Genomic DNA, 21722 nt, shown 5'->3' with positions numbered 1-21722 from the left:
ATGTAGTTGCTCTTCATTTGGTGTCTGTATGCAACACTATGAGCCTGGAAACCCTAATGGAGCGCTAAGACAGAGGTTAGCGATGGCTTTTCCTGGACAAATCATGGACACATAATAAAAAGCCAACTTATATTTCCTCTCTCCTTTCTTGGTGAAATACTTCCTGTTTGCTGATCCTACTACACCTCTGTCTTCTGTCTTCCCCCTCTTCCCTCCTCCTTTGGCCTTCTGGGAGATTTGGCAGAGACAGCCTTGCGTGAAAGCGAGAACGTTTCATAGACTGGGCCAAACACTAAATTAGAGCCTCTGTGTATCAACTTATGTATAAGCCTAGCACCAGCTTTGGTTCCTTTTTCTCTCCACACTTCTTGGGAACACACTGCAAACATGGTCAGTCCTGTTATGGGTTGTCTTCTGCTTTTTCTGAGATACCAATGTAAAATGTTTCATCTGTTGTTGTGTCTTTAACTAAATGACTTAGATATCTGTCTATGTTAAGCTTTACATGTTATAACTTTCTTGAGCATAGAATAAAAATAGCTGCAATTGATGAGGCCACTTGGGTTATAGTGACTACCACCTTTAATTTCTAAAAACTAAAGCTCCAAAATCTTTGAGTTTGACATTGTGATTTTCCATTAGTGCTTGTTCCAGGGTTAGGGTCATGTTTTGTCTTTATCATCACAGCAAAGAGTCTGAACCTATAAAGAGAGGGAAGATATACAGACCCTTTCCAAAAAAATTTGAATATCATGTAAAAGTTGTTTAATTTTCATGAATCCATTCAAAAAGGTAAACTTTCATAGATTATAGATTCAGGGCCCACAATTTAAACAATTTCAAGTATTTATTTGTTTATTTTTACATAATTTGGGCTTCCAGCTCATAAAACCCATGAAAACAGGAATTAAAAAAATAGGGGGTGGTGTTTAGCTCAGTGGGTTGCGCGCCCGCCCCATAAATGGAGGCTGTAGTTCCTCACCTGCAGCCGGTCCCAGGTTCGATTCCCAGCTTGGGACCCTTTGCTGCGTGTCATTCCCTGCTCTCCCCTTCCTGTCAAGCAACTGTCATATAAAGGCCACTAGAGCCCAAAAAATCCTTTAAAAAAAAAAAAAAAATAGAATACTGTGAATAAATCACCATTTACTTTTCAGTTTTAGCAGAAAAAAAGAGAAGAAGGACTGGACTGTTGGCCAGTGGTCCATGGTCCTCTTTTCAGATGAAAGTAAAGTGTGTCTTTCATTCTGGAATCAAGGTCCAAGGGTTTGGAGGAACAGAACAGAACATTGCACCCCAAATCATGACTGACTGTGGATATTTTACACTGGACCTCAAGCAGCTTGGGTTCTATTCCTCACCCGAAAAGTAAATGGTGATTTCTTCACAGCATTCTAATTTTTTGAAATCCTGTTTTCATGGATTTTATGAGCTGGAAGCCCAAAGTATGTAAAAATAAACAAATAAATAAAATGTCATTGATTAAATTTGTGTTGTAAATATTAAAGTATGTTATCAATATTATGTGCATGTCAAGTACATGCTTGTGTATGTGTGTATGTATGTATGTATGTATGTATGTATGTATGTATGTATGTACTGTATGTATGTATGTATGTATGTATGTATGTATGTATGTATGTATGTACTGTATGTATGTATGTATGTACTGTATGTATGTATGTATGTATGTACTGTATGTACTGTATGTATGTATGTATGTATGTATGTATGTTTGATGTGCATGTATAAACTGCTGTATATGTAAAACTTTGTGTAGAATATATATTGAATGTGTGTTGTAAAAATGGTAATATTAGTTATTATTTGTTTGTGATATTATCTGTATCTGTATACGCTTTTGCTTCAACCTACACCCTTTTGGCTAATTAGTTAAAGGGACAGTATTGTGAAAAATTCACTTTATAATGGTTCTGCTACAGTGATATACATTCCTTTAGCCTCCTTCAGAAGTCCAAAGTTGAAAAGTTCTGTTTCCTCCCTCCCTTGTTATTCCATATTTTGTAAAAAGTCAGCTCCAAACAGGCCAGTTGTATTTTTAACCCCTTAGTCATAAGGCGAAAATTCCTCCTACTGACAATCCTGGCTCCTCCTACCCTATATAAAAATATGAGCTCCTTGCTCAACATCCCACAGTGATGTCCCATGGAGATTCAAACCAGTGACCCTTCGATTACACGCCCGCTCCCTTAACCACTAGGCCACCACTGCCCTTTATCCACAGATATTATATTTATGTTCAGTATGTACATTATCCAGTACATAAATAATCCAGTACAAAGATAATCCAGTATATTGATAATTCGAAGCGCAGTGTGAGCGCTCAAAATCAGTTCCATTTTTAGTATCTGTTATACCGTCTCGTATCGCCTTTGACGTGATCTGAAGTGTTTGTGACCCAATGCGACGCAGCGGTTGGACAAAACAAACGATTATCACTTTAAATGGACTATTTCTGTAGGTAAGGACACACACCCTGAAGCAGTGTTTGTCAGACTCACAATCATAATAGCTGCTTAAATAGCCATGTGTTCCACTGTAATGTGCAGGTTGTGATAGCAAAAGAAAATCGCCATGTGTGGAGTCAGCATCTACATACCCGCCCACTCATGTATATGCATGAAGGTCTCAAAACAGCCTGTCTTTAGAAGCGGTCTGAAAGTGACTTTTTAGATACTAAAACTGTGGAAAAGAGGCGAGTTTGGAAAAATAAACCTATACTATGTTGTTGGGGTTCTTAGAACAAATGGAGATGGGTGAAAAAATAGCATAATACTGGACCTTTAAGGAATTGAGTGTTTGTTTTGTTTTCTGTTTTATCTGAAGACTGCCAAAATAAAATTAAAAAATGAAATGGGCTTTTTGGATGTTGTTCTTTTGTGTCTGCCGGTAACTGACTGAATATTTAGTCATCCTGTAATCTACTGCTGTGGATTCATGGTCCATGTCTTTTAAAGTCTCATCGCAAGTTTCACGCACCTCGCCACGGGCACATGGGCTTCCTGCCCCGAAAACGCAGTAAGAAGCACAGAGGGAAGGTCCGCACCTGGCCCAAAGATGACCCCAGCCTGCCCGTCCACCTCACGGGTTTCCTGGGATACAAGGCTGGCATGACTCACATCCTGAGGGAGATGCACCGCACAGGACTCAGTATGTAGCTTTATATAACAGGACGTACCTTTTTGTTCAGGATGAAATCTATATTATTCAATAAAACAGATCAGTATTGACAATAAAACCTTACATTTTCTAATAGCATTCACTTGTTTAATAATGTTTATATATTCCATCCCTCAGAGCAATCAAAGCGAGAAGAAGTAGAACCGGTTACTGTCATTGAAACTCCTCCAGTCATTGTAGTTGGGATTGTGGGATACATTAAAACCAGTCGCGGATTACGATCCCTCAAAACGATCTTTGCTGAGCATCTAAGCGATGAGTGCAAACGCAGATTTTACAAAAACTGGTGTGTTTCTCAAATTGATAATGTAAGTAACTACACAACAGAGACTATAACGAGTATTTTCATGTGGTTCAGGTACAAGAGCAAGAAGAAGGCCTTCACCAAATACAGCAAGAGATGGCAAAACGAGACAGGAAAAAAACAGCTGGACAAGGATTTCCAAATAATGAAGAAATACTGTTCAGCCATCAGGGTGATTGTGCACTCCCAGGTAGGCTACCTACCGGTACTTGTTTCTCCCCCGTACAAACCTCTAGCCTTCAATAACTCTGAGATGTGGAGTTCACACTTCTGGGTCACTGCAGGAGAGTTTCAGATTACTGTTTAAAAATAATTCTCAGGTCAGAGCCTGGCTCAACCAGGTCTTTGCTTAACATTAGCCAAGAGGAAACCTTTTCACTGGCCAGGGTATTTAGCTTAATAACTGCTGCGGTATTTTTGGTGCAGTGGAAAAGATCCTAACAGAGTTTTGGCTTTAATGAGCTGTTCAAAGGAAGAATAAAATTCAACATACACTGTACATATGGAAACGATGAAAATAGTACAGTAAAAGTAACTGCTCTTTCTAATTTGTCCGCTGGGACTTGGACTGTTTTAAACAGAGTGACAACCATTGGCCAAAAACCAAGACCGAGAACTGAACGACAGATGGCAGCAAAATATAAAACATTGTTCCACATAATACATTTGACAACTTTACACCTTGGGCTCAGCTGACAAACACAATGGATAGTAGGTGTCAGTGTCCAATCCTTTCACGGGCCTGATCCTTTCAACGCATGCGCGAAACGCGTCTACATCTGGTCAGCCTACGGCAGTTTGTATAGTGTTTAAAAGGTTAAAACCCTGCTATTTAAAAATATTTAGAAATGTATGTTTGGGGTGAATTCCAATTTATTTTGGTTTTTATTTTATTTTCTGTTTGGTTTTTAACTGTCAATGTGTTTTTTTTTTTAGACATATTGGACTCTAAAACAGCAATTTTCAACTGATGGGTCAGAACCCAAAAGGGGGTCATGGACCTGTACTGAGTGGGTCGTGGACAGCTGGCCAAAAATAATAAATACTTAATGTCTCTCATGTTGGAATGTCTTTTATTTTGAAAGAAACTTTTCTTTTGACAGGCATGCTGTGAAATGGATATTTCACAGGAAAATATATAAATTTAAGTTTTAGAAAAAGATTATATATGAGTGTGTTTTCAGCAGCTATTTTAAAAAAAAACGAAATTTGGTTGGTTGAATTCTAAAAAAAAATAGGTCGCGAATTAATGACCATGGCAGAATGTAAGTCCCAGGGTGAGACCAGTTGAGAACCACTCCTCTAAAAGATTGGGCCAGGCCAGGGGTCCCAGTCCAGGCCCTCCCAGGTGAAATAAAATAAGTCTCCCCTTGGGCTGAGCACTATAGGAAGGAAGTGCACGGGCCTCCAAGGAGGTCAAGAACGGTTCCACCATACTCCAATTTGACAACTTTACACCTTTGCATTACATTGACATTGAATTGTGTTTCCAGATGTGTCTCCTGCCTATAAAGCAGAAGAAGGCTCATGTTGTAGAGGTGCAGCTAAATGGTGGCAGCATCTCAGACAAGGTGGACTGGGCCAAAGAGCATCTGGAGCAGGCCGTGCCTGTATCTGCTGTCTTCTTCCAGGATGAGATGGTTGATGTCATTGGTGTCACCAAAGGTCATGGTTTCAAAGGTAGACGACTCGGCTAAAGGGAAAAAGTGGATCATCAAAAAAGATAATAGATTAAAGTTGCAGTTTGTAGAATCGTGAGATGCTCTCCCATTCTGAGCAAACATCACCGGCCTTTTTCTGAACTCTTGCGTGCTCGTGTGAACTGTAAAGCTCTTTGCGACTGTTTTCTCCATAGAGACTAGTAACAAATGTAGGGACTTTATTTTGTATTATTAGACACAGAGAGAGACATGAAAACATGTATAACTCTCTGTTGTGAGGACAGTAAGAGGCTCACAGCCACAGCTGCTCCTCACACACAAGCAGCTGCAGCCGAGCCCAGCTGATCTGGGCAGACACACTCCACATCCACACTGCAAAAAGATGTGTTTCCATGATCCTTGGAAATGCTCAAAATCTAAATAGCGCAATAAAAGACGGTAATGGAAACACCTAAATTTGAAAAAAACACTCAAATATCTCTGAAAAGTTTTTACGCTTTCATGAGGAGGAATTTCAAACGTTTCAATATTGAAATGTGTCGCAAAAGCGCTATGGAAACACTTTTACTGCAAATACACATCACAGGATGTGGTCACGTGACCATTTCTCCCCAAGTACACATGACATGGTACATGTGAACACAAGAGGAAACCGGGACATTTTTAAGCATTATACTTAAATTATTACTGCCACATTAGACGTGAAACAACAAAGGTATGCAGAGTGTTATAAGAAGGTTTGGAGTGTCTGTTTTCCTACGGCGAAGTGGAAGTGGAAACAAGTTCAAAGCACAATTGTCGGCATTTAGAAAAATCACATTTATTTTGCAAAAATCTGTAATGGAAACACAGGTTCCACCTTAGATAATGTTTCTCTTAGATTTACAAGCTATTTATCCCATCTGTTCTCTCTCTCTTGGACTCGGTATATAAGGCAGACTGCACACGGACTAAAAGTTGATCACGCATAGCCCGCGTGTGCCTTTATTCTGTTACTTCTCAACCATGGTCTTCCTTTTTCCTCTTGCTTTACATTGCTCTGCTATCACAGGGCTCTACTCAAACTTTTCCAGTGGTGGCACTGGTCAGCACAGAATTTGGTTGCATCTTTTTTTTTTTTTGTGGGGGTGGCTTACATGCATGCTGGTGAACAGTTGACTTAGCCTGGTGTACCGTAGTTTTGTATGAAGTAAAGATTGACAGTGACTCGAGATGTATTTGCAAATTGTTTTAATGTCTTAGTGACAATATTAAGTTTTTCTGCAACAAGCAGTGGCTGAAATAACAGGTAATTTATTTTATATAATTTTAAAAGAAGATGTAACAAATTTTTTTTAAATAACAGCAAAGCATAACAACACGTTACATGTATTCTGTTTTTTTATTTCGCAGAAAGGCTGTACTTGAATTAACTTAACAGTAACATAACCAACTTAGCATCTGCATTGCTTCACCACATGGAATTAAATTCAGAGGGTCCAGCTGTAATAATGGGGTCTCCTAACCCTCTTCCCCTGGAAGAACCACAGCTGAATCATACCTGTCAAGTATCCCGTTTTGGCCGAGAAACTCCCGTATTTTACCCCTCTTTCCCGCCATCTTCCTGTATTAGTATTTTCCCGTAAATTTCCCATATTTTAATGTAATAATAATTAAAAGATGCCTTACTGAACTGAACGCTGTCACTAGCCTCGCGAGAACTTCCACCTGAAATGGCCTGAGTGACAGTTCTCGCGAGATTAGTGCTGACATCAGCAACAAACCCAGAAACAACTCAGAACAGAGATGATGAAGACGTTTTGGTGAAAAAAAACAAAGAACTGGTGTAAATACGTTGTAAAATGTGACGTAGAGTTTATCTTCATAAAGAGCAGCAGGATGTGACACAGTTACACGTTATGTTATATTAATAACTAATATTTTAACATCTACCACAGCAGAAGGAACCACGTAAGTCACCATGAAAAATCAGCCAATCACAAGCCCCACAAATATACACTTTAAAAAGTGTTAAAGAATCTGTAATAAATGTGTCTAATAAGTCATTAGTGAATACCAGAGAACCACATGAGTGAGCATGAGAAATTAAATATGTAATGAAAATATAATGTAAATGTCTAACTTAAAGACAAACAATGTTAAATTAACAGTAAATATACAATGTGTTGACTTGTATATGAACTGTAATTATATTAAATAAACATGTGCTTCATATACACATGTTTTATTATTTAGGAATTAGGGCTGGGTGATATATCGAGATTCAAGATGTATCGAGTTTTCTATTTTGGCAATATAGAAAACTTTAATAATTCATATATATACACATATATATTATAGCTAGTTATGTATCAAAATACTAGTTTTAGGAGTCGCTGCTTTTACTTCTCAGAACAACATGTAAAGCTCAGTTAAATGATTAATGAGTGACACATATTGATCAGCTGTTTGTTAATAAATGTACCTGTGTAGCATTTTGCATCAGCAAATTTAACCCAGAATTGTCTTTCTGGTCAGACTTTATTTAATAAAATTATCTAGATTTATATCATATATCACCATTTTGAGAAAATATATTGAGATATGAGTTTTGGTTCATATTGCCCAGCCCTAGTAGGAATGTACACAGCATTTTAATGTTAATAAAGGTCGACCTACCAGATTCTAATCACATAATTGTATTTAGTAAATGGTTGACAAGTGGGTATTTCAGATTTATTGTACACCTGTCTTAAAATATAAAGGATACTGGAGCTGGGTTGGGAGGGTGGGACGGCTGGTAATGGGCCTTATTCCCTTATTTTCAAATCCAAAACTTGACAGGAATGCTGAACATCTGGTCTGGCATGTTAAAGTGCGATGTCTGTCACTGCATAAACGGTCTTGAACGCATGTGCTATTGTCTTCCGGGTTTTCTGTACTGGTTCCCAGGGTGTGAATGTAATAAAACAGTGTGCGACACGCAGCTGAGTTGAGAGCAACTTTTCTCCTGTGGTTCTTCATCTAACGGACAAAGTGGGTTTACTACAAGGTGTAGAAGGATGTCTACACGGGCAGACATGACGGGAGAGAGCTCCCGATCGACGGTGGAATCTGCTGCTGCTGAGTCAACATGGCATCATAGTCCATCAGTTCTGGACCCTCGATGCTGTGCGTGTACGCTCTATTACGCTGCTCGGCGCGCTCTGCGAGTTCTTACCCGCCCCCCACCCCACGTCCTTTAAGCGCGCCCCCCATGTGCTCTGTTGCTACGCATGTCTGGTCGCCTTAGTGTGTAACTCTCCATTTTCCTTCTTTTGGATTTTCAAAATAAGGTCACCCTGTGCACTCGCACAGATGCGACCAGATTACATTTTCACTCGCACACAGTGAAAAAAAACTCGCATATGCAACCACTTTGGTTGGAGTCTCGAGCCCTGTATCACACTGTCCCTATTTCCTGATCATGAACAAGCATAGACTTTTGACGAGTAGCTCAATCAGCCAATATTAACGCTTTAAACAGCTCATGAGATTGTGCTATTGGTAGAAAGATCTCTGATTGGTTAAAGTCCAGCGTCACGCTCCTGGATTTATAAACTTCATTTACAGGCCCAGGAAAAGGAGAAGATTTTCACTGTCCACACTTTGGATTACAATATGCTCAAAGATGATTATGGATTTTTGACCAAATGACACACAAAAAAATGTACATACTGCAGCTTTAAACAGGGTTTCTTTCCCTTTGGTGTGTAGGTGTGACAAGCCGCTGGCACACAAAGAAACTTCCCAGGAAGACTCACAAAGGTCTAAGGAAGGTGGCGTGTATTGGAGCGTGGCATCCTTCCAGAGTGTCTTACACTATAGCTCGGGCGGGTCAGAAGGGCTACTGTCACCGCACTGAGATCAACAAGAAGGTTTGGCTTTGCTTGTTTATAAACACTGAACAAAAATACTTTTATTTTTTCTCCCATTTTTCATGAGCTGAACTCAAAGATCTAAAACATTTTCTATAAACACAAAAGACCTATTTCTCTCAAATATTGTTCACAAATGTGTCTAGATGTGTGTTAGCGAACACTTCTCCTTTGTAGAGATAATTCATCCCACCTCACAGGTGTGGCATATCAAGATGCTGATTAGACAACATGATTATTGCACAGGTGTGCCTCAGGGTGGCCACAATAAAAGGCCACTCTGAAACGTGACTTCATAGGGTCATTTGTTTTTTTGTAACCATCAAGTTACACCTCTGATTACTTTAAAATCTGTTTAATTTATTTTCAGATCAATATATTTTGATGGTAGTTATTAAAAAAAAGCTTTTTGAAAGACACATTTTGGTGCTAAGAACATTTTACTCTCTGGCACCTGTTCTGTTTTTATCTTTCCAGTAATTTTTCATGTTGCCCAATTGCAATATTCTGTACAATTTTATTAACTTAATTTGAGAACTTTAAATTTCCCATTAATAATGGCAGATGGAGGGTTTTGAAACTAGACCAGAAGTTAAAGCCTCTTCTAACTCTAGTCCTGAAGGCTTATACAAGACATACACAAAATGATTCAGATTCAGCAAAGTGCCAGTATACTGTAGATGTTCAATTATGTTTCTCCTTGTTTCCTAAGATCTATCGTATTGGTAAAGGTATTCACATCCAGGATGGAAAAGTGATCCGTAACAACGCCTCAACAAACTACGATACCACCCAAAAATCCATCACCCCCTTGGTAATATTTACACTATAACACTCACACAGGCTGGTAAATTTGTATTTGTAAAATTATGAATACAGCTTGTGTTTACATTTGATCAGAAAATATGAAAAGCACATTGTTTGTATGGTTAACAAGATCCATCCATCTATGGGGCACCGATTCTAAAGTTGCACCTGCTAAACTAAACATTTAGCTGCAAACCATGTTTCAAAAACGTATGTTAATTTTTTTTTTTGTTACTTTTGTTTAGATTTAGCATTTAAAATTTAGATTTAACATTTACATTTAACATTTATATTTTGATTTAACATTTATGATTAAATGTAACATTTAGATGTATCATTTAGATGAAACATTTAGATTTAAAATTTACATTTAACATTTACATTTAACATTTATGACTAAATGTAACATTTAGATTTAGATTGAACATTTATATTCAGATTTAACATTTATATTCAGATTTAACATTTAACATCTAGATTTAGATTCAACATTGACATGATATTTTACAAAAAAAATCGCAAATTTCACAAATATTGCTGTATATCTGGTAAAAGGTAGCATAAAAAAATCCACATACATTTTTTAAAAGCGGTGTCTTGCTAAAGTTGCCGTTTATTTTTGTTATTTATCCATCCATCCATTTTCTGACCTGCTTGTTCCTGTTTTCGGGGGTCTGCTGGTGCCAATCTCCAGCTCCCAATGGGCGTTAGGTTAACAATGTAAAAAAACAAAAATAAATTGCTAATACATTGAAGTTAATATCGATTTTATGACTCCTGTTCTTTAAGTTCGAGCCTCCCCTTTTTAATACAAGATCCTACACAAAATTAGATTTATTTTTTTAAATTTTTAACAAAAGGCTACTATTCTGAATGATAATTAGATAGCACATGATGAACATGTTAGGTGATCTGCAGCTCAATACTTCTCTTTTCTTTTTAAACCTACCTAATTACTTGGCCTCAAAATCAGAAATAAAGAAAATAATTTTCCATACCCTCACTCAAAATATATAGTAACCAACACCTCTTAAACATTTGTATCATTGTTAAGCACATTTCATAAATAATTATGGTAACCAACCACAATAATTTAACTTCAAACTGATGTGGGACATTGGTATCAGGCAGAGGTGTAAAGAGTACTGATATATTTTACTCAAGTACAAGTAAGTCATATATAAAATACTCAAGTACAAGTAAAAAGTAGCTCAATTACTGTAAATAGCACTCAAAGTAAAAGTTACTAGTTACTTTCACCCCTCACGTTTATTTTTGGTAATAAATCGTTGCCACGGTTCCTTTGCATACAGTAAACATGTCATGTAGAAACTTAAAAAGGAAGAAACAAAGATATGTGCTGGGGGACATGACATAGAAAATGTTTTGAAATATATTTATTTGACAATGACGGTATGTTTTCGATAAATTGTTTAATTATCACCTGGGTATATCACTAAAAAGTGCTCATAAACAACCCTACCATCAATTCCAGAGAGATCACATGAATCATTTTCTCACTTCTTATTCATCATAAAAAAAAAATATACAGTTGTGTCTTGTTCTACCACAGTGAGGGAGGGGTATCTGACTGTTTTCTGGTGCTAACCACAGACCTATCACCAAACCATTGAAACACAATATTTTGGTTTACTAGTCATTTGAACCCATGCAGGTAAAGCCTGGTACACTGTGATTGACTTCTATCTGGTTTGATGTTTGCAGGGAGGCTTCCCTCACTACGGTGAGGTCAATAATGACTTTGTTATGCTGAAAGGATGTGTTGTTGGAGCCAAGAAGAGAGTCCTCACTCTAAGAAAGGTAAAACTATTTGTTATAATGACTTATTTTTATTATCTAAAACTGAGTCCATACTTCTTCTTCATATGTAGTCTTTAATCACGCACACATCACGCAAGTCAAAGGAGACCATTGAGCTTAAGTTCATCGACACCACTTCTAAGTTTGGCCACGGACACTTCCAAACTGCCCAGGAGAAGAAAGCCTTCATGGTGAGAGAGAGAGAGAGAGAGAACCATTGTACAATTTATTTATTTATTTACTGCAATCTTGGATTTGTGGTTCATTTGCAGGGACCACAGAAGAAAGACTGTCACAAAGCCCAGCCTGAGCCCATGTCAGAGGAGGCCTGAGATGATGAATCATATTCATACACAATCAAATTAACGAAATAAACAAACTCATTGAAAACTGAAATAAAATCAAGGATTCAATATTAAGTTTAGATGTAGATGTATTTTCCATACCTACTGACTGGAATGAGTGATGCACAGTATATATATATATATATATATATATATATATATATATATATTATCTTATAACTATAACTATAACTATATTATAACTATTCAAATTGTCATGGAAGGATTAGGATAGGAAATATTGGTAAAACTTCACTTGAAGTTTAATACATAGGGCTGACATTTCACTGTCATTATAGGAGCAGTATTATGAAAAATGTACTCTATAACGGTTTTGCTACAGTGATATACATTCCTTTAGCCTCATTCAGAGGGACAAAACTGAAAAAGTTTTGTTTCCTCTCTCCCTTGTTATTCCATATTTTGTAACAATTCAGCACCAAACGGGCGAGTTGAGTTTTTCTCGCGTTGTGACGTCACAACATGGAAACTCCTCCTCCTGACAATCCTGGCTCCTCCTACCCTATAAGAATGTGAACTCCTCCCTCTCAAACTACCTCACAGCTAAAACAATCACTGTGGTTTAATATAGAATATATATTATAAGATATTGTCATATATGTAAAGCTTCAGTACACAAAATGTGTTCTCTGCATTTAACCCCTCCCTGAGGAGCAGTGGGCAGCCACAGTGTAGAACCCTGGGAGCAGTTCCACTTTCAGTATCCGTTAAATCACCTCGTATCGCCTTTGATTTGATCTGACGTGTTTGTGACCCAATGCGACGCAGCAGTTGGACAAAACAAGTGATTATCACCTTAAATGCACCATTCCTGTAGTTAATAGAGATGAGGAGGAGAAGAAAGGGACTTAGCAGCTTAACACTCTGGTAAGTGTTTGAAACAGCTGACTGACTGTTGCTGTGATAAACACACCTTGACGCAGCGTTTGTCTGACTCACAATAGCCTCTTAAATATCCATGTGTTTAACTGTAATGTGCCATTTTTGGCTGAAAATAAATCGCTATGGTGATAAAGCTGTGGGGAGGAGTCTACAGACACGCCCACTCATGCATATGCATGAAGGCCCCAAAACAGCCTGTCTCTAGAAGAGTCGTGAAAGTGACTTTTCAGAGGCTAAAATTCTGGAAAACAGGCAAGTTTGGGAAAATAAACCTCAAATACTTTAAGTGTTGTTTGCTAAAATTATGACACCTTTGGAGCTATGTTGGTATTTTTTGGGTTAGGTGGAGGGATGTAGTGGGGATAGGTAGGGTTATGGTTAAGATTAGGGGTTAGGGCAGGGGCCACCAACATGAGGCCCACGGGCACCAGTTAGCCCTCATGGACCATGTGAGGGACCCTCAGGAGCTCTGGTCACCAATGAGCTCCATCTAAACTCAAACTCAAAAAGATAAATACAGATGTCGTCAGTACTTAGTAAAGTTAAATACTGCTGCCTTTGATAAAGTTTTAGTATTAAATTAAATGTTTATTTTCACTGAAACAACGTGACAAATGTGTTTAAGTGCTTCATAGTCAGTGTATGGTCAGTAGCATGTTATATATAGTATGATATTTTCAAAATATCAAAATATATTAATTTAATTAATTAAATGGATTTTCATTAGAAAAAATGACATAATTGTTACATTTTACAAATGTTACATGTTATACGATTACCGGTAGTTAAAAGTTGTTAATGGCTAGTAAATTAGGAAGATGATGAATGAATGTAATGAAAATTAAACTGCATAATTTAATTCATGTTGAAATTGCTAGTTTTCCTTTATGATCTTAGCCTCTAAAGTGAAACTGTGAACATTTTTTATTTAAGAAGTGCTTTTAACACTGGTAGCCCTTTGGATGATTCAGTGTATGAAGTAGCTCACAGTTTGAGAAAGGTTGGTGTGCCCTGGGTTAGGGTAACTAAGGGTTACGATTTAGGGTAACTAACAAAAGACCTTAATGACAGCCTTCATGACACTTTATTCATGCTAATGACAGGTGTCATGTCATAATAATGACAGTGTAATGTAATCCTTATGTATAAACTTCAAGTAGTGTTAACAAAATATTTAATAATGTTCAAACTTAAAGTCTGTTATCATCTAGACAGACAACTGTAATAGGCGATGATATGCTATTATTTAATGTGCAATATGACACGCTTCGGAAAAAATTCAGTGGAAATGTTGATGTGTGGGAGATTGAATGGAAATGACAAGACAAACCCATAAATATTGTTCAAAAAGTCAATGGCACTTAAGTTTGTATTACCTCTTGGCCACAAGACTGGCAATAAAATACAATATTAAATAATTCATAGTTTGATTTAAAAAAAACAACAACCGTAAAATGTCTGAAGATTCAGTCGTTCATGTTATTATATAATAAAGGGAATCATCAGCTCTCAGAACAAGAAAACTGACTTGTAAATAAAATCATCCTTTAAAAGTTGATTTCCTTTTCCATACAGCTGTATATCAGCTCACTAATAGCATCCAATGTGGAGTTATTCAGACGGACAGTCCTGAGACTCCATGGAGGATTGCTGGGACGATGAGTGCAACGAGGACCTGTGGGATGGAGCTGGGACGTCTAGCGCCGATGTCATTAGTGGCAGATAAAGGTCATCCATGTTGGGCATAACAAGTAGTTTCTGAGCACATAGAGGAAAGGTTACAATAGTAAAGCTGTTTAAAAATGACACTGAGTAATAAAGTAGACAGGGACAGACTCACCTGAAACTCATGCTGCAGCTTCTTTTCAATCCACTCTGTGACATGAGTGAAAGTGACCTCTCTCTCCCCTAACATGGGGCGCACATGGAGGTCTAACCTTGGAGGGACACGGAAACTGTACCTGAGACAAGTAGGTTTGGATTAAGACACGTACACCAAGCAGCATTTCTGACTGGAAATTAGGTTTAATTAAACTTTTAGGACAGGTGTCAAACTCAAGCCCTACAATTCTGTTCTTAATGACTAAAGTTCAATTACAATTAATCACAATTACTGAGCCTGACATCAATTACCTAATAAAAGTTATCCTTCCTCTTGTGTTAGCCTACTATTAGCATCTCTTATAATAATCAGCTGTAAAATAAAGAAGTCTGGCTGTGATTCTGTGCAAAAAATAGGAGCTGCTGGTTTTACAGCAACGCGCACACACTTTTCTGACTCAAAATCACAATAGCCTCTTAAATATCCATGTGTTTTACTGTAATGTGCAGCTTTTTGGCTGAAAACCAAGAGTGTGTGGATAGCAAACGATAATCGCTAGTGATCTGTTGTGTGTGGAGTCAGAGTCTATAGACACGCCTATTCATGAATATGCATAAGTAGGCCGCAAATCAGCCCGTTTTGAGAGTTGCTCTGGGGGCTAAAACTCCAAAAACATCTCAAATACTATGTTGTTGGAGTTCTTAAATGGAGATGGGTGGAAAAAAAGCATAATACCGGACCTTTAATATTTTTGGTGTGGGCGTCTGAGCATTTTTGTGTCAGTATAAACCTCGATTTTTTTAAAGAAATAAAATGTGGGAAAGCTTGATATGAAACATATTTTAATAATTGTTAACTACATATGTGTAAAACTGTACATAGAACTGTAACATGGTTCCCCAGTTTAGCGCTAAATTATAATTGACATCTTTTTACAGAATTTTCATGGCAAATACAATTACAAAGTCAATTATATGAACTAAATTACAATTTAATTACAATTATGACAACAACAAATTTAGGAAATTACAATTATAAGTACGCCATAAGTGTAATTAATTATCAGTTACGCAATTACAATTAAAATCAACCCCAACCTTGCCAAGTACTCCTTTTGTCCAGCTACAACATTTTGCTCATAATACTATAAAAAAACAACAATAACTATAGAGCATAATGATGGAATAAATGAGGGTTAACACACATTTTAATGAATCTAACTTTGTAAATAAGTAGAAACAAACAGTATTTAGTGCCTCATGAATAGATTTTGATCATGTCCTGACATCTCCAACCTGGAAACTGACGTTTGCATTTTCAAATACAAAAATAAATTAAAATCCACAATATTTACAGAGCTATAGTTTTCCAGTTCTTATATCACATGATGGCAGTTATTTTTAATCTGAAATTGTTGATAGAACTCTACATTTTTCCAAAATCTGGCAAATAGGCCTCAAACTATTACAATAAAGATCATGCAGGAACTGATATACTCACATAGTTTATGATTTTGATATTATTTATATGACATTTATACATGGATGTGCAAACTAGGGCACATTAATGGTGAATTTGGTCTTTTTCCCACCTAAAATCTGTGGCCCACTTAAGCTCAAACTGCTCCGTATTTGGCCCCTGAACTAAAATGTTTGTAACCCCTGAGGTAGAAAGTAAAGAAATACTTGTACCAAATCCTGTCTGTAGGGGGAGGAGGGATGTTGATGACCAGACATCCAGAGAGCTCCAACACTTCAACGCAGAGCAGCAGAGGCATGTTGGACACCTCAGCGATCTTCTTCCTGATGTACTCATTCTCTGTGGCCTTCTGGAAATATTTAGACTTTGCAATCTTGTCCACAAATCTGAGGAACTTCTTGCTTGCGCTGCCCCCTGTGTGTCTGCAGAGGATTAAAGGAGACAACTCCTGTATTACACACACTGTTAATAAACAGTTACATACAGAAAGATCGATGTTTTTCTACTGTCTCATGGTAAACTGTCTGATCGCCATGTTTGATGAGACACTATGTCGTGTGGAAAAACAAAACTCTTCCTTTCTTCGTGCCAACATCAGCAAAACATCAACAAAACCTTGCAGGACAGATATCTGTTACGTTCCAATTACCCTTGGAAATGCACACAATCTAAATAGCGCAATTAAAATTGGCAATGGAAACACATGAATTTCAAAAAAGTACTCAAATATCGCGAAAAAGTTTTTACACTCTCATGAAGAGGAATTCCAGACGTTTCGATATTGAAATGAATTGCAAAAGTGCCATGGAAACACTCTTTCCGCAAATACACGTCACAGAACGTGACGTACCTGGTCACATGACCACTTCTCTCTAAGAAAACGAGGGGGGGGGGGTGTTGTTGCACAAAAGTTGGATAAATACATCCAGGATAAAAGAGAATGCATGGTTAGACAAAGTCTGGTTGGTGCTATCTTAGATAAATTGCTGAGTCATGATAAAGAGTCAAGATCTGTGGCCCGAAAAAATTTGACCTCTATGGCTTCTTAGCGGTAAAGAAGAAGAGTGCTATGTCGAATGCGTAAACCTCTTCATAGCTATTAAGGAGCTATTTACTCCCCCTTAAACATGACGCTCCAGTTGGTGAAGTAAATGCAGACTAGAGAAGAATTACAAACGTGTTTAAGGGGGAGTAAATGTCCACCGAGAAGCCGCAGGGGTTGGAACTGTCACCACCTGCGGTCACAGATTTTTTCGGGTCACAGATTTTGGCACAACATCTGCACTCGGCTCAGCTTCGGCTCTTGGTGACGTCGTCGACTAGTCTACGTCAACTCAACTAGTATGCACATAAAGTCGACCTTTAAAATTATGAAGTCGTTTAACCCCTAGTTCACACTGCAGGTCTTAATGCACAATTCAGATTTGTTTTTTAATCCGATTTTTTGTGTGTGTGATCATTCATATTACATATTAAATGCGTCTTCAATCAGTTTGGAGTATGAATGGAATGCGACACTGAAGTGATGCACATGCGCCGAAGAGGTCCTCAGGTGACCCATGACCCCACGGTGTTTACGGAAGTAAATATGGAGGCGCCCATTGGCCATGGTTACATGATGTTTTATAATTTGTTATAGAGTATTCCAAATCAAAGTATTTGTAATTAAAGTATTCTGCTTCGTGTTTACAATAAATGTTCATTTCGAATTGAGGTTTAAATGAAAAACAGGTTTTTTGCCTTTATTCATTTCCGCTTTTGGTCTGGAGGTGGGAAGGGTTCTGATTGGACAGGGGGAAAACGTGATGTATCATGTCTATTTGGAAAAAACACATGTTTGCTGATGTCTGTGTGCGTGTAATAAGTCTGTGTGAATTTCCAGTCACTCTTTTCATTATATCCATGTCTTCCAAGGCTCTTATTAAATAAATAGTCTCTTCTCCTGTCCAATGCTTGCTTTGGGTGGCCATCTTGGATTGTGTCGTCACCAGCGCGTCATCGCGACAAGACGAGCATGCGCAGAACAACCGTAATTAACCTAAAGTGGAATTAGGCAATTACAAGATTGAGGAATTATTTAATTAATAATTAGAATAAAAATGAACAAGACATCTAATTCGGATTTACATTTAATTCGGAATTAGGTGTTTACAAGTTTAAAGAAGATTTCACTTTTATTCTGAATTAAAGCTCTCATGTAAACGTGGCCTCGTGCCTACGACCGAATCACTCCAGTGCTGATATTGCTTAATTAATGCAAACATGAACTTCAAGCAATGTTCTACTGAGAGGTAGAGTGTTCAACTAAGCTAAAGAGAACTGTTAATTGTATATTATATTAATAACAGGAAATGCAAAGACAGTTAAATACAGCCCTACATGTCAATGTCAAGAAGTTTGATGATCAACAATCTCAAGAGAATAACTTTTCAATGGTTAATGTACCCGTCAGCTCCAATAACAACGCCTTTGTCTCCTACAGGCCCCTGCAGCTCAGAGGGAGGAACCTCCTCTTCATCAGAGGACCCTGCGCTGGATGACTCTTCATCACTGTCAGCCAGTATACAGAGCCTGGGCTTGGAGCTGAAAAACACAGCACATGTGTGTTTCACTGCAGAGTACTGACAACAAAGGGCAAAATAAGTCTGGTAAAAGCAGGGTTGGGGTCAATTATAATCGTAATTGCACAAATGGTAAAAAATTACAATTATGATGTAATTATGCTATAAAAACTGCCAATGACAATGTAATTAAATGCAAAACAAGGGAATATGTTACAGTTCTATGGCTTACACATATGTATTTAACAAATATTAAAATGTGTTTCATATCAAGTTTACCTGCCAATTTTCTTGAGGATCATTTTAATATATAAAACAAAGAAATCTAGGGGTATACAGACATAAAAAACGCTCAGACACACACAAAAAAATACAGAAGTATTAATGGATAAGGAAGTATGACAAGGTAACAAAAAGATGAGAAACAAATTGGACAATAGAAAATATTTCCTCGTGTATTTCACAGCTGATGCTAACAGAAAGCTAACATAAGAGGAAGATTAAGTTTTACGGGCTTATTTATTGAATGCTCAGTAATTGTTATTAATTGTATTTGACTTTCAGGGGAAAAATAATAATTGTAATTTTAATTGTAAATGGAAAAAATGCTGATCACCGTAATCATAATCGATGTAAATGAACATTGATAATTGAAGACAAAATTGTAATTTAAAAATGTAATTGACCCCAACCCTGATTAAAGGTGCAGTCTGTAACTCTTATAAAAGTGACCTTTTGTCATATTTGCTAAAGCTGTCACTATGTACGGACAGCTTTACATCAAACTAGTAGTTTGTGTAAAAAACAGACTCATTGAGTCCCCCTGCTGCTCAAGCAGCGTTTGGCAGATTGCCAGAATGCAAAAAAAAAAAAAAAACATTCAGAGCCAGGATTGTGTTTGATGGACTGTCTGACAGCTGTTGCTCACAGTCCCCGCCCCTTTCCCGGAGCTTGTTACGCTCGAATTCTGTAGTGCATGTGTTGTTTGTGTGTGCGCAGAAGCCTTCGTGTGGGCTGCTAAGTGACACTGTGTTGTTGTTGCTGCTGCTGCTGATGTGTGTGCACATAGAGAGTGAGAAGTGCTGCAGTAATATGCTTTTAACAATGCATGTTATATTACTGTGATGTTGCTCTCGGACTAACGTTAGCTTGTTAGCTCCTCTGAAGGAGGGACTTTGGAAAGTTTGGAGGCAGTTCAAGAGAGCAGCAGGTAGGGAGGGATCTGAGAGTTGCGGAATGCACCTTTAAAAGTTAAACGTTTGTATTATATCACACATTCCTTTAAAAACCAAAGGCTCACCCTGATTGCAGAGCCTCTGGAGGCCCGTGCACCTCATCCTCTACATCTTTACCCAGTTTACACAAGTTCATCTTAGTTTCTAGAGTCATCTGCAGGCAGCTGGTGTACTCCAACTCTAACTCCAACCACAGGCCTAAAGAGCAAAAGGATGTAAAAAAAAAGAATATCACAACTTCTGCATGAACTTGTGCATAGATAAGGTTTGGAGTTAACATCTGATCTGTTCTGCTTAGCCACAGCATTGTCATAGATCGGACATTGCACTGCAAAGGGGATAACTCTGGCATGTCATTGTTGCAACAACGTAATCCTAGCTAAGAGGATTCTAATCCTCCCATAAGAAGACAATGAAAAGCTTTAAGGATGCGGCACAGCAAACTCTCCATAGAAACAAACAAGATCACATCTCGATCCTGCAGCAGAAAAGGAACAAATCCAAAGCACTACCATTGTTGCAAATTTTGATTTAGTTTTAGTCATTGTCTTTTGGCTAAAATACTATGGGGTGCCAAATGTAAAAAACTGCATTTAGCAAACTTTCATCACATTAGGAAATCATGTAAAATTGCACGTTTTATATCATTGTTAAAAAGGGTCACCCATGAAAAATAAATCTAAATTTAAATGTTAAATCTAAATGTTAAATCTATATCTAAATCTAAATGTTAAATCTAAATATAATTATAGATGTTAAATTGGTCACCAAGTGTAAAGCTAAATGTTTAGAAGTTTGGAGAGATCCCACAATGTCTTGCTTTTCCCCTCTCCTCACTCGCTCAGTGAGCCAGTCACTGTTGTGGGCGGGGCCTCATGATTGACAGGCACTGACCTGCCCACTGTGTATAATTTCCGATTTAACATTTAGATTGAAAATTTCGATTTAACATTTCAATTTAACTTTTACATTTTGATTTAACTTTTACATTTCGATTTAACTTTTACATTTCGATTTAACTTTTACATTTCGATTTAACATTTATGTTCACACATTTTTAACGATGATATGGAACATATTGTTTTACATTAATTTGTCCCAGATAAAAAGAAAGTGAGCTAAATTTTAAAAACATGTCGGCAATGAAACAGTGACCGAGTTTTTACATTCGGCAAATACATGTAATTTTAGTCAAACTTTAGACTTTGGGACTATTTACGTTGTAGCCTAGTTGGTCAACTAAATGACATTAGGTTTTTTAGTCGACTAAATCGTTACAGTTATAGTCGAATACAATATACAAGATAAGAGTTAATGCATTTAAAAAAGAAAAAAATCCAATTACCATCACTGTTACCGTTTGTAAATACTCTACACACAGACAGATTTAATGTGATCAATGCGTAAGAACATACCATGACTTCTGATTGGATTTCGTCCCAATATAGTTTTACGAAATATAATGAAAATATAAATATATTTTGATTTAGTTTTTGTTAACATGTATTTTATTTTTGAATTATGTAGACATAATATAATGCAGACAGCAAAAAAATTTTGTCAATAAAATTAACAGTGAGTGCTACAAAGTTAGTAGTACCGTATTTTTCAGGACTATAAGGTGCACCGGATTATAAAGGGCACTATCAATGAATGGGTCTGACCGGGTCTATTTTCATACATAAGGCGCA

General features: G+C 37.3%; 2 protein-coding genes across 2 annotated transcripts in view; one reads left to right on the top strand and one right to left on the bottom strand.

The window, feature by feature from the left end:
- The first annotated feature begins 248 nt into the window (after positions 1-248).
- On the top strand, positions 249-12106 carry LOC114467845 (60S ribosomal protein L3-like). The gene is made up of 10 exons (XM_028454316.1): positions 249-390; positions 2976-3168; positions 3316-3484; positions 3557-3692; positions 4996-5182; positions 8899-9059; positions 9772-9873; positions 11592-11687; positions 11759-11878; positions 11960-12106. The coding sequence occupies exons 1-10, from the start codon at positions 388-390 to the stop codon at positions 12017-12019; spliced, it is 1227 nt and encodes a 408-aa protein (XP_028310117.1). The 5' UTR covers positions 249-387; the 3' UTR covers positions 12020-12106.
- Positions 12107-13717: 1611 nt separating this feature from the next.
- LOC114467837 (testis-expressed protein 2-like) overlaps positions 13718-21722 on the bottom strand; it is a 34890-nt gene continuing 26885 nt past the window's right edge. Inside the window, exons 8-12 of the mRNA XM_028454305.1 lie at positions 20097-20229; positions 18681-18818; positions 16448-16657; positions 14775-14895; positions 13718-14692 (exon numbers count right to left, since the gene is read on the bottom strand). Coding sequence (XP_028310106.1) covers positions 14546-14692; positions 14775-14895; positions 16448-16657; positions 18681-18818; positions 20097-20229 — 749 coding nt within the window. The 3' untranslated portion in view covers positions 13718-14545. The remainder of the gene's footprint in view (positions 14693-14774; positions 14896-16447; positions 16658-18680; positions 18819-20096; positions 20230-21722) is intronic.

The sequence above is a fragment of the Gouania willdenowi genome, chromosome 8 (genome assembly GCF_900634775.1).
Source record: "Gouania willdenowi chromosome 8, fGouWil2.1, whole genome shotgun sequence".
Classification (NCBI taxonomy): Eukaryota; Metazoa; Chordata; class Actinopteri; order Blenniiformes; family Gobiesocidae; genus Gouania; species Gouania willdenowi.
Note: the sequence above shows the minus strand (reverse complement) of the source record. Positions and strands in the feature narration are given on the sequence as shown.

Excerpts from the sequence above, each read along its gene's own strand:
- LOC114467845 (XM_028454316.1), top strand. Across the intron at positions 3,169-3,315 it reads GATGCACCGCACAGGACTCA|AGCAATCAAAGCGAGAAGAA; the intron begins GTATGTAGCTTT and ends TCCATCCCTCAG. Across the intron at positions 11,879-11,959 it reads AGGAGAAGAAAGCCTTCATG|GGACCACAGAAGAAAGACTG; the intron begins GTGAGAGAGAGA and ends GTTCATTTGCAG.